This window comes from Phyllobates terribilis, unplaced genomic scaffold (genome assembly GCF_046119375.1).
Source record: "Phyllobates terribilis strain yellow unplaced genomic scaffold, ASM4611937v1 Scaffold_11__3_contigs__length_659146591, whole genome shotgun sequence".
NCBI lineage: Eukaryota > Metazoa > Chordata > Amphibia > Anura > Dendrobatidae > Phyllobates > Phyllobates terribilis.
The window spans coordinates 484,583,763-484,599,461 of record NW_027362771.1 but is presented as its reverse complement, the minus strand read 5'-3'; the positions used below and the strand labels follow the sequence as shown (position 1 = coordinate 484,599,461).

At 44.0% G+C, this 15,699-nt stretch overlaps 1 protein-coding gene across 1 annotated transcript in view; it reads right to left on the bottom strand.

Annotated features, from left to right (window-relative positions):
• The window catches only part of NOX5 (NADPH oxidase 5), a 70,341-nt gene that overhangs the window by 31,222 nt on the left and 23,420 nt on the right, over positions 1 to 15,699 (bottom strand). The window contains exons 8-11 of the mRNA XM_073650864.1: positions 14,573 to 14,755; positions 14,344 to 14,476; positions 12,441 to 12,580; positions 520 to 668 (exon numbers count right to left, since the gene is read on the bottom strand). Coding sequence (XP_073506965.1) covers positions 520 to 668; positions 12,441 to 12,580; positions 14,344 to 14,476; positions 14,573 to 14,755 — 605 coding nt within the window. The remainder of the gene's footprint in view (positions 1 to 519; positions 669 to 12,440; positions 12,581 to 14,343; positions 14,477 to 14,572; positions 14,756 to 15,699) is intronic.

The following is a 15,699-nucleotide window of genomic DNA, read 5'->3' as shown; positions in this document are numbered from 1 at the left end:
ATCAGATTCCACCTTTCATTTTCCAAAGAGTCTGTGAGGAATGAAAAGTGGAATCTGATTGGTTGCTAAGGGCAACTGAGCCAGTTTCACTTTACACCATGTTTGATAAATCTCCCCCTTCATAACCTTATTACACTTTCTGTCCACCTACTTTTGGACCACCCTGTATGTTCCCCATCCTAGTTTATATGTTGCCCATCCTGGTATATACGTTCCCCATCCTGAGCCCATCCTGGTATATACGTTCCCCATCCTGGGCCCATCCTGATATATACGTTCCCCATCCTGGTATATATGTTACTCATATAAACATGTTTATTTCCTTTGTGTGTAACAAAACATGTGTAATTGCAATAATCTTCTGGGAGAAATGCTTCATTTTCTGGAACAATTTCAAGAATGCCAACACTTTCATCACTTTCATTTACATGACTGTAAATTATATAGTACCAGTGTATATACTCAGTATCCACGTTGCGGACCATCGTAGTTTGTATGGGCCGTCTGACATTCTTACATCTTACATTTCGACTCTGGGTACTTCCACGTTTCTCTAAGCTGATGCAGATTTCATCTCCTGGCTGGCTTCTACGTGGTTTGTAGGACGTCAGCTCAATTTGGTCATCAATGTCATTGGCAATCGCTCCACTGAGCCTGACGAGATGTTCCTAAATGAAGTAACAGAGAATATAAAGGTGCGTGTAACTGCTCTAATATAAAGTAGCAACGTAATCCACATGCTGTAAAAGTAGGAGAATAAAAAGCTGCTAATTACATAATAGTATTACTATTTGCAGTATCAATGCTTGAATTTTGGCAGATGTATTTTGGAGAAGATGGCACATACCCACTGCAATTTACTCTACAAATACTGAGGAGATTGGATTTTTTTTTTATTATGAAAATGCCCCAAATAAAAGTAATGATTATGGGGGCATTCAGGTATTTGAACTTCCTAATATTATAGCTAATGTGTCCTATGTAAGGGCCGTATGTTACAGTAGATAAGGATATATGTCACTCTGTGTAATGAGATAGGATATTGTGGCGCCCCTGAGGGTTCGGTCGCCACAGAGGTGTTGCATCTCACCCAGAGGTGTGGTATCTCACTCTCAGGTAAAGAAGGAGTACAGCCAGGGACCCTAACACCTGCATCCAACACACCACTCCAGGCAAACAGGGGAGGGAAAGATGTCTCTGGTTCCTGCTGAGCCCTTCCCTTGGCTTGAGTGGGGGGAACCTAGAGAGGGGGAACCACGTAGTGGGTGTGGGTGGAGGAAGTAGCTTAGGGGAGCACATGAGAGGGAGGTATAAATTGGGAAGCCATCTTAGGGAGTGAGGTCAGTCAGAGGAGGAGAAGTGAAGGAGCAGAGGCTCTGCAGGAGCTCTGCTCAGGCAGAGGGCCTGGTGAAAGGCTCAGGACTGAAAGGAGAAGAGAGAGAGAGGAGCAGAAAGGTTCCAGGAATCAGGAAAGGACCCCAGGGGTACGGGCCGTGCAGAAGGCCACCCATACGCCCGCATCTGCCAGGCGGTGGAGGGGTCAGGCCATCTAAAGGGAACCGGTCCCTCAACTAGCGGAGGACTTTATGCACAACTAGAAACCGGAGGCTGCAGTACTTTATGTCCTGTAGCCACAAGTCCACGCCAGTCTCACCGAGAAGGTAGCCATATAGGACCCAGGGGACGGAACAGACCATGCCCGCCAAGGCCCGCGGGTACCGGATTGGAGATACTAGGTGTGAGGTGCAGGAAGAAGGCCAGAGAGCGAGGACACACAGAAGGGGGTCCTGCTAAGTACTCCGGAGTTACCTGGGGGTAGACCGAACCCCTCCCTGAGTAAACACAGGACGACTAGGGCAGTTACATGGATCCCTGTAATCTGGACTGCAACAACTGTGAGTAAAGACCCTGGGACTGCACTTCCTTGTCTCTGTGTTCCTTGCTGCGCCATCAACCCCTGCACTACAACGCCCAGCACAACCTACAATATCTACACTGCCCTGGAGCTAGCTCTTCCTGTGGAGAGCCACACCATCCCTGCTGCAGTAACATCACCTTGAGAGGACTGCTCCGCAGCGGTGGCTCCCTTTAGCCGCATTCCACAGGTGGCGTCACAAACTCTATAAAAACACTATAAATCCCCTATCGATAACCCCCTTTTATTGACCGCCCTGGGTCACGGACCGGGTCACCGCCACTGTGACATCCCCCCAGCATCTACCGGCCGGGCACCGGGTACCCCACGGCCCAGGGGGCGCATCAATATCACTCCATAAACAATTTATATATGCGATCTGGCACTCGTATGATGCAAGTGGAAAATGTGATTTATTAGGAAATAATCCTAATAAATCACATTTTTCCACTTGCATCATACGAGTGCCAGATCACATTTCCACACTGTTTTATGGGGCAGCACGTTACAGGTGCAGGGCAGTACTAATAGTAGCCAAAAACTGCACAGAAAAGACGTAGTTACTTACCGGTAATGGGATTTCTCAGAGCCCATGACGGCACCACAGAGAGAGGGGATCCGCCCTTCAAGGACAGGAAACCTACAGATAAAAGGGCGGTACCTCTCTCCCGCATCATTTGTTTACAGAGCATGAGAGGACCACCAGGTTAGTAACACAAAATTTTACATTTTAAGAACTTGTCAGAAACACCATGTGGCTACAAACAAGCAACTAATAAGTGTGTGCACCCACATGTGAAGGGAGGGAATGTACGGGTATCGTCATGGGCTCTGAGAAATCCCGTTACCGGTAAGTAACTACGTCTTTCTCCTTCCCTCATGACGGCACCATGGAGAGAATTACAGAGAAGTGATCATTAGGGGGGACCACAGCTTCCAGAACCCTTCTCCCGAAAGTAAGGTCTGAAGAAAAGGTTAAGTCTAGCTGGTAGTGATTGAAGAAGGTAGAGCGGGAAGACCAGGTTGCCACTCTACATATCTGCTCTATTATGGCACAGGCCTTCTCCGCTCAGGAGGCTGCCACCGCTCTTGTTGAGTGGGCCTTCAGTTTCTCGGGGGCAGCTTCCCCGCGTGAGGAGTACAATAGTGTGATGGCTTCCCTTATCCATCTGGCCAGCGTGCCCTTAGAAGCTTTTTTCCCTTTACGAGGGCCCTGAAAGCAAACAAAAAGAGAACTATCCTCCCTACACTCTTGTGTCGCCTCTAGGTAACTGATCAGGCACCTTCTGACGTCTAGCGTATGCAAGTCTCTCTCTTTCATGTTCCTAGGATTGGGGCAGAAAGAAGGGAGGGTGATTTCCTGAGATTTGTGGAATTTTGATGCCACTTTTGGCAGGTAGGCATGGTCAGTTCTCAGAGTAACCCTATCCTCCAAGATTTGTGTGAAGGGAGGGCCTGCAGATAGGGCCTGAATATCGATAACCCTACGTGCGGATGTGAGAGCTACTAAAAGCGCTGTCTTGAGGGATAGGATTTTTAGGGACGCTCCTGACAGAGGTTCAAAAGGGGCCTTTGTTAAAGCTGAAAGGACCAAGTTTAAATCCCAAGGGGCAGTATTTTGAGAGGGGATAGGTCGGGATCTGGATGATGCTTTAAATGAACCTTGATACCCATCTGTCCCTAGCCAGATCGAAGTTATTAGAGGGCTCCCAGGGCCGCAACTTGGACTTTTAAAGGTATTTGTGGCCAGACCCTGTTCCAAACCCCTCTTTAAGAATTCCAGGATAGCTGTTAATGGAATCTCCCCTCCTAGCCTGGAACCTGAGACTGAAAGTAACTTCCTCCAAGTTTTCCCGTAAAGTTTGGTGGTCACGGATTTCCTACTTCGAAGTAGTGTGGTGATGAGATTTGGGGAAAAACCTTAATCCTTCAGAAGAGCCCTCTCAAATTCCAGGCTGTCAAGTGTAAGTTTGATGCCTGAGGATGAAGAACCGGACCCTGTGAAAGAAGGTCCGGAAGCTCCGGAAGAACCCATGGGTCGGAGATTGACATCATTCTCAGCCAAGAAAACCATGCCCTCTTTGGCCAGAAGGAGGCTATCAAGATTACTCTCGCTTTTTCTTCCCTGATTCTCCTCAGAACAGCTGGAATCAGGGCGGTTGGAGGAAAAGCGTAAGCTAGAGGGTGACTCCATGGGATCATAAAGGCATCTAAAGCTATGGGGTTTCCTTTGGGGTCTAGAGAGCAGAATGAGTGCATTTTCTTGTTCCGACTGTTGGCGAACAGATCTATGGAAGGACATCCCCACATTTGTACAATCTGATGAAAAATTGACTGATTTAACTCCCATTCGCCCTGCTTTAGCTGTGTCCGACTCAGGAAGTCTGCCATGCGATTTTCTATCCCTTTTATGTATAGGGCTGATAGGGATTGTAAGTTTTCCTCGGCTAAATGAAAGATGACCTCTGCCGCCTGCATCAGAGAATGGGACCGGGTACCCCCTGGTGGTTCAGGTACGCTACTACTACTCGGTTGTCCGAGAACACCCTCACGTGGTGGCCTTGTAGTGTGCGTATGAATTCCTCTAATGCTAGAAGCTCCTTCATGTTTGAGGAAACTACAGTAGCTTCAGATGTTCTGTCCAAACCCCCTGAGCTACAAGATTGTTGAGGTGAGCCCCCAGCCCCCAGGGCTTGCGTCTGTGGTCAGGATTTGAGGTGTAGGGATTGTCCATGGAATACCCTGGTTTAGATTGTCTATCTTCCCCCACCACTCTAGGGAAAGTGTGGTTTCTGCAGATAGCGTTAGCTGCCATTCTAAATGCCCTTTTAGGGATTTTTCTGCCTTTAGGATTTCCCACTGCAGGGCCCTGGTGTGTATTTGGGCCCATTTGACGGCCGGAAAACATGCTGTCAGGGAGCCTAGAAGGGACATGGCTTTCCGTAGGGACATGGCTTTCCGTAGGGACATAGACGGTTGGGTCTTTGCCCGCGATATTTGGTCTATGATTTTGTGAATTTTTCCTGTGGGGAGACGACACTCTTGTCTTTTTGAATCCAGCATGATGCCTAGGTATTCCTGTATCTGGCATGGTTCTGTTTTGGATTTTCCCAGATTCAAAAGCCATCCTAAGTGTGTCAAGAAATCCATGACCTTTCCCAGATGGGTTTTGCAGTTTAGGAAGGAACTGCCTATTACTAGGAAGTTGTCCAGGTATGGAACGACTAAGGTGTTCTGTTCCCTTAGATGTGCCATCACCTCCGCAATAACTTTGGTGAATACCCTTGGGGCTATGACGATGCCGAATGGGAGGGCCGCATATTGATAGTGTTTGACCACTCCGCGTATGGGAACTGCTACTCTGAGGAACTTCTGGTAATCTTTGTGTATTGGGACGTGATAATAGGCGTCTTTTAAATCCAGAAAGGCCATGAAACAAATTGGGAAACAGCATTTTTACTGATGATTTTATTGTCTCCATTTTGAAGGCTTCCACCTTCAAAAGTCTGTTCAGCTTTTTTAAATTTATAATCATCCTGTAAGTCCCATCTATTTTTTTACTTAGGAATAGGAGAGAGTAGAAGCCTTCGCCTTCCTCCCCCCTCGGGACCTTCTGAAGGACCGCCTTCCCTACCAGTCCTTGAATTTCTTGCTCTAAGGCCAGCTGCTCCTCGTTTGAGGACCTTTTGGGGGTTAAAACAAAGTTTGGCTGTGGAAATGAGAAGAACTGTAATTTCAGGCTTGATTGTATTAGGCTCAGAATCCATGAGCTGTTGGATATTGATTCCCAGGCTGGGAGAAAATCTGATAGCCTTCCCCCCACCCGGGGCAAATCCTCATTGGGAGGTCTTCCTTCTCCTGCCCTCCCACCTATCCTGCTCTTTAGGGGGCTTTCTGCGGATAAACCTTTTGCTCTGAAAAGGCTTCCTGTAAGCAGTGTTAGACAGGATAGGGAACCGCTTTTTATTGTCCCCCGCTTTCTCTAAGATGTCATCAAGGGTGGGCCCAAATAGAAATTCGCTCTCACAGGGGATGGAGCACAATCTCGATTTTGTTTGTAGATCCCCGGGCCAACATTTAAGCCAGAGGGCTCATCTGGCCGCGTTAGCGAGCCCTGTCGCACTAGCTCCTAATCTGACGGAGTCCGCAGAGGAGTCAGCTAGGAAGGCCGCTGCTCCTTTCATTACCGAGATGGTTTCTAGTATTGTGTCTCTAGATGTTTTCTGTCGCAGTTGTGTTTCAAGCTGGTCTAACCAGACCATTAATGACCTGGCCGTACATGTGGCAGCTGCCGCAGCTTTTAGCCCCCCCCAGCGGCTTCCCAGGAACCCTTTAGGAAGGGGTCTGCTTTTTTATCCATGGGGTCTTATAAGACGCCCATGTCCTCAAATGGAAGGGAGAACTTCTTTGAGGCTTTGGCAATCCAGTTTTGGAGCTTTCTCACAAAAGGAACATGCAGGGTCATCGAACGGGTACTTCCTTTTTGGGGAAAGGAGGCCCTTCCTCTCCGGTCTTTTCCACTCTTTTTTAATTAAAGAGTGAACTTGCTCATTAAGTGGAAAAGATCTCCTCTTTTTTTTGTTCTTGACCGCTGAACATTACGTTCTGGATAGATCTCTTGGGCCGGGGATCTGCTAACCCCATGATGGACCTAACGGCCTTAATGAGGCTGTTTCCTCGATAGGGAAACAGCTCCGTCCTCCCCTATCTGTAGACGAGGAAGAGGATGATGAAGAAACGGACGTGTCCGAATCTCCGCCATTCTCAGAGCTGCTAGACCCGGACTCGGGGGATATGTTTTTAGTTTTTAAGTTTTTTACCCCCCTGAAGGGACTTAATGGTATCTTCAACCTGCGACTTTATCAGGTATCTAAGTTCTGAGGCAAATTTCGGAGATTCCTCGCATATGGTTTGCTTAATACAGGAGCTGCAGAGTCTCTTATTCCAAGTAGCGGGTAAGACTTCCATGCACAGTGCACAGGTCCTATTCTTTGTTTTTCCTGTACTCTTTCTTCCCTAATAAGAGGAAAAAAGAGAGGGGGGCCCTAGTTACAAAGTGGACTTTCACAAAGATCACTTACCAACCAGACGGAAGAGAGGGTACCGGTTGAGGAGGCGGAGCCATCCTTGTAGACGGAGTCCTCCTGGAAGATGGTGAGGTGGAGTCTTTGCTGCGCTGCGACGATCTGCCGGACTGGTTTCCCAGTCATGCATTGCGGCGCCACGTCATCAGGAGGCGCCCGGCGAGCTCGCGTATGCGCTACAGACCCGGAGGTCCTCTAGATCGCTGGCCGGGCCTGGCATCCCACGACGTCCATCTTCTGGCACCCCGCAGGTATGCCTCCTATAGGAGCTGTAGGATCCCGTCAAGGACAGGAAACCAACTGATGCGGGAGAGAGGTACCGCCCTTTTATCTGTAGGTTTCCTGTCCTTGAAGGGCGGATCCCCTCTCTCCATGGTGTCGTCATGGGGGGGGGGGGGGGGAATACGGTGAAAGAATACAGTACTATACACGGTGAGAGTGCTCCCCTTGTAGTGAATATACAGCACCCGGGCACTGCTTTCTGGGGCAGAGCAGCAATTTGCTAAACCTTTTCAGTGCTACAAAAAGTAAAAATAAAATAAATTTTGTTTGTACCATTTTGAACACATGTACTACTGACCGGCACCTGTTATACTCTGTTCTTATAAAGCAGAGCATATTAAGCTGACAGATTGGCTTCTAAAGTACAGAAACCTGTCCGTCCATTATATTTGACATTGCAGATTAGCTCCCTTAGGTTATGTTCACACTAGGCTTTTTTCCAGCGTTTTTATTCTGCAGCAAAACCTGATTTCTTGGCAGCAAAGTTTCCGCCTCTAAAAAGCAGGTTTTGCTTGTTTTTTTTTTTGCTGCGTTTTTTTTCCACTGTCCATTTGTCTCTTTATTCATGCTGATAAAGTTCAGTGACCAAAAAAAATTACCTATTCAACTTCATCAGGTTTTGGCACAAAAAAACGCAGCAAAACCTAATACCTGCATTTTTGCAGCATTCTTTCAGCGTTTTTGTTACTGCCCGTTACTTGCAATGGGTGAAAAATGCTGCAGAAATGCTGAAAAAATGCTGAAAGAAGTGACATGCTCTATTCTGCAAAAATATATGCAAAGCACAAAATACTGATGACACAAAAAACAAGGTGTGTGCAGCATGAGATTTCTGAAATCTCACAAACTTTGCTGGTACTTTGAAATGCAGCTGAAAATTTGCATAAAAAAACGCTGAAAAAAAACCCCGCAATGTGTGAAGATAGCCTTAGAGTTAATTTGGTAGAGCTGCAATCCCATACAAGTCCGGTCAAAAGTTGTGAATCTGTTTTCAAAAGAAAGCAGCCACATTTTATAAATCACACCAAGCCATGTTTTGCCACATGTACGTGTCACTGGAACGTTACTCATGTCACCACTTTTCAGAGTTGCCAGGTCTCGCGCAGAGCGGCGTGACCTGGAGGTGGTTGTTTGCAAAGTCTATGGAGCGTCAGAACGAGGCTTTGTAGGGAGGATTTACTGGATTTGCTTGGACTATGTTGGATTTGCTTGGACTACGTTGGATTTGCTTGGACTACTTCAGACCAGCATGGGAACCCTTTTTTTATAATAAAGTGGTGAACCAGGGAAAGTGTCGTTGTTTTATTTCTCCGTGTTTGGTGTGTATGTTCTTTTCAGGTCTCCATTCGCTGGACTACATCGGATTCACTGGACAACTTCGAACTTTCATGGAATTTTTTTTTTAATAAAGTGATGAACCAGGGAAAGTGTCGGGAGTGTTTATTTCAATAAAGTATTTTTTTGTGTGGGTTTCCATTTTTTTCCTGGGTTAGTAATGTGGTGTCTGATAGACACCTCTCCATTCCTAGCACCAGGGCTTGATGTCAGCACTGTTTTTGGACCATTCACAGCTGACATCAACCCCAACTACGATACCATTACCCCAAATGCCAATGCACCAGTGCAGTTGGAAAGAGCCAAAGCGAAGAACCAGACCTGGAGCATCTCATGTGCTGCTTTTAGGCTGGGAAGGGCCCAATAACCATGGACTTTCCCAGCCTGATAATGTTAGCCCACAGCCATCTGCTTTAACTTTGCTGTTTATAAAAAATGGGGGGGACCCCACATCTTTTTTTTTTTTCCATTTATTTATTTTTTAGGTTAATACAAAGCTGTACAATAAACTCCACATGAAAGGCACTAAAGGGTGCAATTTTATAATGTGTCGTGAGGTTGTGAAATTATATATCTGACAAGATATCTATCTATTATCTATCAATCTATTCTCTTTTTACATCTTTAAAATATAAAAAACAATAATTTCTTGAATGCATTTTATTCCGGTGCGTATCACACAGACGGCACACAGATGTCACACACGTACACACAGCACACAGCTGACACATGCGGGTGGCCAGCAGAAAATCACACAGATCGTAAAAACGGATCGTCTCATGCATATGTTTTTTTAAGTGGAGGCGTAAAGGGGACTAACATTCAGCCTGAAATACCTGAGTTCTTATAGATTATAGCTAGGCTTGGACTGGCCCACTGGGGAACAGGTGAATCCCCCGGTGGGCCCCTGTGCAGGAGTTAGTGCCCCACCTCTCTAGATGAGCAGCAATTGTCACAATACACTATATTCACTATGTACAGACAAAGGCAGCAGCTCATCATTCATTTAACGAACTACCAAGTTTATTATTATCTAGAAGCATAAATTTGTGAATATGGAAAATGTAATATTTGGGCCCCCAGAGTCAATGTTAGTGGGCACTTGACACCCCAGTCAGACTCTGATTTTAGCCTACTTATTCACATGCACTAAAAATGCAGATTAAGATTATTTTTAAAGGGTTATTCCAAATATTAAAAAAAAAAAATCACAAGTCCAAAAGGTAATAACTTGTAGATCGGTGGGGGTGTGAATGCTGGACCCCACTGATCCCGAAATGAAGCGTTGTCAAAATTTATTTTCTGTGCGACTTCAGGAGTTAGAGAATTACAGCACTCAGCTATCTCCAGTAATCCTATAGAGAATGAATGGAGGGGGGTTGCACATGAGGGGCCATCACTCTAGTCTAAAAATGCATTTCAGAATCCTGTTTTCGGGATCAGTGAGTCTGGGGAAAAACCCTTTAATGTTACAAATATCATTATTGTCTCTTTAAACTTTTCATTGCATTAAAATATATAATCTGATACTTTCTGTATTATCGATTCTGTTTAAACAAAGAGGTCCTGTGCCTGTCCTCCAATTGGTGATATGTGTATATATATAGGTATCGGTGATTCAAAGTCTATTTTCTTTCGTCTACTACTATTATCTTCAATTCTAATAAAGAAATTATTTAAATCAGTTTCATAAAGCAGTGCTCCCCAACCATTAGACCAGTGGCCCAGCAGTTAGCAGCTGCAGATATTATAGTAGACCAGTGACACTACAGTTATCATGACCAATGTTGGTATCTGACCAGGTTCTGACAAAACAGACAGAGGATAGTCCCTTTTGAAGCTGGCTTTGGACTTGTTATTGTGGACTTAGGCTACGTTCACACAATGTTTTCAGGCTGATAAAAATTGAGAAAGTCACTTTTTTTTTTTTTTTAGAGTTTTTGAAGAATTTTTATTTTCCTGAAGCAGTTTTGCAAGCATCTTTTTCTGCAGTGTTTTTGCAGCCTTGTGATTGAATAGTACATAATTAGATGCAGATTCCATCAGGATCCTCTTCAAAGAGGTGATAATCTCTTTTAGATTTCCTCAAGGTGTTTTTCACAACCTCTTGTGCTAAAAAAGCCTTGTCATATGAAAGTGGATTTAACATCAAAATATATAGAAACATTTTTCCAAGCGGTTTTTGAAGCGGTTCTTGAGGAGGATTTTTGAGTGGATTCGCTTTAAAAAAAAAAACCTGAAATAACTCAATGTGAACATAGTCTTAGAAATAGTCTTTTTAACTTTACTGTTCATCTGTTCTATGTGAAAAATGATAACAATTTTAGAAAGTGCCATTGAAAACAGGCATACACGGGTTATGTATAGATGGAGAGTGGGCCCTTATTAGTGGTACTATGGTCAAAACATATCACTTGAAAAAGATAAAATCTATATCAGTGGAACCCATCTTGATATGGTTTATCCTTCTATACAGTGCCTTGGAAAAAGTATTCATACCCCATGAAGTTATCCAGATTTTTTTTCACTTTATACTCACAAACTAAAATGTATTTTATTGGGATTTTATGTGATATACAAAGTAGCAAGTATTTGTGAAGCATAAAGGAAATGATATATGGTTTTCTAATTATTTTAAAAATATAAATCTGAGAATTGTGACGTGCATTTGTGTTCAGCCCCCTGTAGTCTGATACCTCTAAATAAAATCCTGAGTGACCAATTGCTCACAGAAGTCACATAATAATTAAATGTAGTCCACCTGTGAGTAATTTATTCCCAGCATAACTACAGATGTTCTGTGAAGGCCTTAGAGGTTTATTTAAGAACATTAGTGATCATACAGCATCATGAAAACCAAGGAACACACCAGACAGGTCAGGGATAAAGTTGTGGAGAAGAATGAAGCAGGGATAGGCTGTAAAAAAAATAGCCCAAGCTCTGATCATCTCACGGAGTACTGTTCAATCCATCATCCTGTGGGAGAATCTGTCCACAGGACAATCATTAGGCGGTATAAAAAGTTGGTACGATTTTCATCCAGAAAAGTGTTACGATTCTTTTTCTCTGACTGCTTTCCGATAAAAAAAAAAAAAATAAAAAAAAAAAATCGCATAGTACTCTTCCGATGTATGCGCTGGTGTGAGCGAGCCCTTAGGCCAGGGTCACACAAGCATAGATTCTCTCAAATGAGAGAATCAGATCGATTATGTAAATTACACTCGGGTCAAACTCTGATTAGAGTTTGAGCCAAGTGTAAGCTTTGTGTGATCTGATTCTCTTGCATGATAGAATAGTAGCACAGATGAAGAGATGATGGAGAACAAGATTTCTCCATCTTCTCCATTCTGTGAGTCCATGGAAATTGGACTGCACTCAGATGTCATTCAAGTGCAGTCCGATGATTTCCAAGCACCCATAAACACGCAGATCTGCACTGTCCCACAGAATAACATTGGTCCGAGTACTATCTGATAAAACATCGGATAGCACTCAACTGAGTTATACGCTCGTGTGAGCAAGCCCTTAGTCGTATACTCCACAAATCTGGTCTTTATGGAAGAGTGGCAAGAGAAAGACATTTTTGAAAGCATTTTTAAAGTATTAAAAAAAAAAACATGTATCATTTCCTTTACACTTCACAAATACTAATTACTTTGTGTTTATATATATATCACATAAAATCCAAATATAAAAACATTTACGTTTGTGGCTATAACGTGAACAAATGTGGATAAGTTCACTGGGCGTAAATACTTTTTCAAGGCACTGTATATGCAGTGTGATATAAAGTAATATTATCTTTATAAAGTAATTGATGGTACCTGGCTGTGATGTTTTTTCTTCTTTATATTTTGGGTCAGTCTTTTAGTACTATGTTTCTTAGCAGACTCTGGGGAACAGAAATAGTCATACAAACTGCTAGTCCATTGTCCCAGCGAACGGATATGTAGCCATAGTGTTTCTGCAAGGAAAAAAGTGGCATGAGGCTTGGCAAATAACGGAAAGATACTTTACTCTTGGTTATGTTATATGTATTAAGACCCACATGAATGGTTATCAAATTGTGCATTAAGATCCTCAAATATATTAGCATAATAAATATAGCAATAATGCTTTTTAAAACATTATAGATATTAGATGTTTGCATATACCGTATGTTAGCACCCACTGTGTACTGCTACACTTTTGTGTTTATTTGCTTTGACATGAAAGTCATGGCACATTTTCACCTGTCCATTTATTTAATTCTGTTAGTAGATGCTGATTATTATTATTATTATTATTATAGCACCATTTATTCCATGGCGCTTTACATGTGAATAACACAGTTTTATGCATTATTTCTGGCATATATAAGTAACATGTTGATAAAAAACAAGGTTACTAAAATCCCCCCCCCAAAAAAAAAATAAATTTAAAAATATATTTATTTTAATATAAATATCTTTATACAATAGTATAACCACCATGTAACTGAAATCCCCACATCAGCCCCAAACATGTACTTTGATTCTACAGTATTGCAGGTTAGTGATGAACAAGATAAAAAAAAACAATATAAGTGCTAAAATAATACATATCAATACTACAATTTGTCCTGCAAGATCCCATCTAATATATATAATTGTCTTATCCCGTCTGTCTGTCTGTCCTTCTGTCCAGGAAATCCCACGTCGCTGATTGGTCCGGCCGCGGCCAATCAGCGACGCGGCATTTCAGAAAAAGATGGCAGCCGTTAGCGGCTCATCTGCGGGACGGAGGTTAGCGGCGATGCAGCCGGGAGATGCAGCCGGCTGCTCGCAGCATAAGTCCCCCGACCGGAGGCGCCGCTGACCTCGAAGCGGCTACCGTCGGGAGATCAGCGGCTACGGCCGCTTATCTCCCGACGGCAAGTATGACGCCCCCCCTCTCCTCCCCTCTCCTCCCCTCCCCTCCCCTCCCCCTGCTTGCTCAGGGCCACGGCACCCGGCGCCATACTTACCCCTCCCCGTGCCTCCGCAGCAGGTCCTGTGTCTTCCGGTGCAGCTCTGTGAAGTCTCAGGTCAGAGACTGCTGTGACGTCTTTACACTGCGCTCTCTCCTGAGAGGTCACAGAGCACAGCGGGAAGATGCCGGCTACGCTGGAGTCCCGAGCAGCAGCTGAGAAGAGAGGTGAGTATTGGATTTTTTTTTTATTGTATGGGGGCATAGGGCATTAAATGGTGGGGTGGGGGTGTGTACCATCGTGGAGGGGCCATTATAAGCGAGGGGGGGTGACATCCTGCATGGGGCACTATGGGGGGGGATGTGACATCCTGCATGGGGTATTATATAGGGGGGATGTGACTTCCTGCATGGGGTATTATATAGGGGGGATGTGACTTCCTGAATGGGGTATTATATAGGGGGGATGTGACTTCCTGCATGGGCCATTATAAGGGGGGGGCGGATGTGACATCCTGCATGGGCCACTATGGGGGGGATGTGACTATTAGCGGCAGATTTTAAATAAGTACGCCACCGTCGGGAGACATATTCTAGAATACCCGATGAGTTAGAATTGGGCCACCATCTAGTATTATTATATTGATGCAAAGATAAAGAAGATATTAGTCCGAGAATGGAGAGATAAAAGTACTAAAACATTGAGTGGTCCTAAAGACATAAAATAGCCAGTCCTTATGGGGTTATGCTGTCCATAAACCTGGGATAGCTGCAGTATGTAGGCTCAGTATTGACTCTTACCTTCCTGCTCAGGGGCACTGCTAATGGTGAATGGGTGCCATTCATACTTGGCAATGAGGGGTATATTCAGGTATATGTAGTCACCAGGCTTGTACTGAAAGGATGGAGGTCTCTTAACAACAAGATGAGTCACCTTCATTTAGAACAAGAAAAGAATGACTGAATGACGTACAGTGTGAATGATTCAGCGTATCAAGTAGATATAGAGAAATAAGTGAGGGCAAAGCACCTTTGAGGGTAACAAGCTGACTTCTACGATGTACAGACCACCCATACGTGATGCCGCCATTCCAAATACTTTCTCCATCACAAAAAAGAATCCTGGGACTAGAAACCATTTCCAAAATTTGGGAGTATGGAGGAATAACAGAATCCAGATCCAGATGTAAGACAGGTGTGTCCAGTAAAATACCTAAAGCAGAAATCTTTATGATATTCATCAATGGTAAAACCTCCAGAACTGTTTGCATAACTATCGCAGAGTCATAAGGTGAAGGCAAAATCTCTATTTGAAGATAATAGTTGCATTAATATACTTTTTCATTTTTTTCATGGACACAGTAGGCATGCAACTGGCTACGGCCGCACTATCAGTATTTGGTCAGTATTTTTCCTCAGTATTTGTAAGCCAAAACCAAGTGAGGAACAATCAGAGGAAAAGTATAATAGAAACAAGTCACTAATTCTGCATTTATCACCCACTCCTGGTTTTGGCTTACAAATACTGAGGAAAGAAACTGACCAAATACTGATAGTGGGACCATAGTTTTAGGCTACGGCCCCACTATCAGTATTTTTCTCAGGAGTGGGAGCCAAAACCAAGTGAGGAACAATTAAAGAAAAGGTATAATAGAAACAAGTCACCAATTCTGCATTTATCACCCACTCCTGGTTTTGGCTTCCACTCCTGAGAAAAATACTGACGAAATACTGATAGTGAGACCATAGCCTTACAACAAGAATCACATAGAAAACAAACAGCATAGCCAGAACAATAAACAGAATTTTTGAAAAAATTCCAAAGTCAAATTAGAAAATAGCAAAAGGCAATGGTGCTTACCAGCCAAGATTTCAAGAAAAATGCACAACAGGACGCAGCCGGTCCCCTTTTGTTAGAAGGAGGTAACACAGGTGCAGAATGCTGATGAACAATCCCTCTCACCCACTCTCACTGGATGAGCGACTGCCTAGCACTAAAACTGCACACAGATGAAACTTGCAGTAGGGTGCAATTCACACACACGCGGCAGCGTGCCTAGTCAGCATCCTATTACAGGCCCGTACTATTCGATTAGGCAGGATGTCCAATAGGGTGCCGGGCATCCCGCCTAATCGAATCGTAGGAGCGTGTAATAA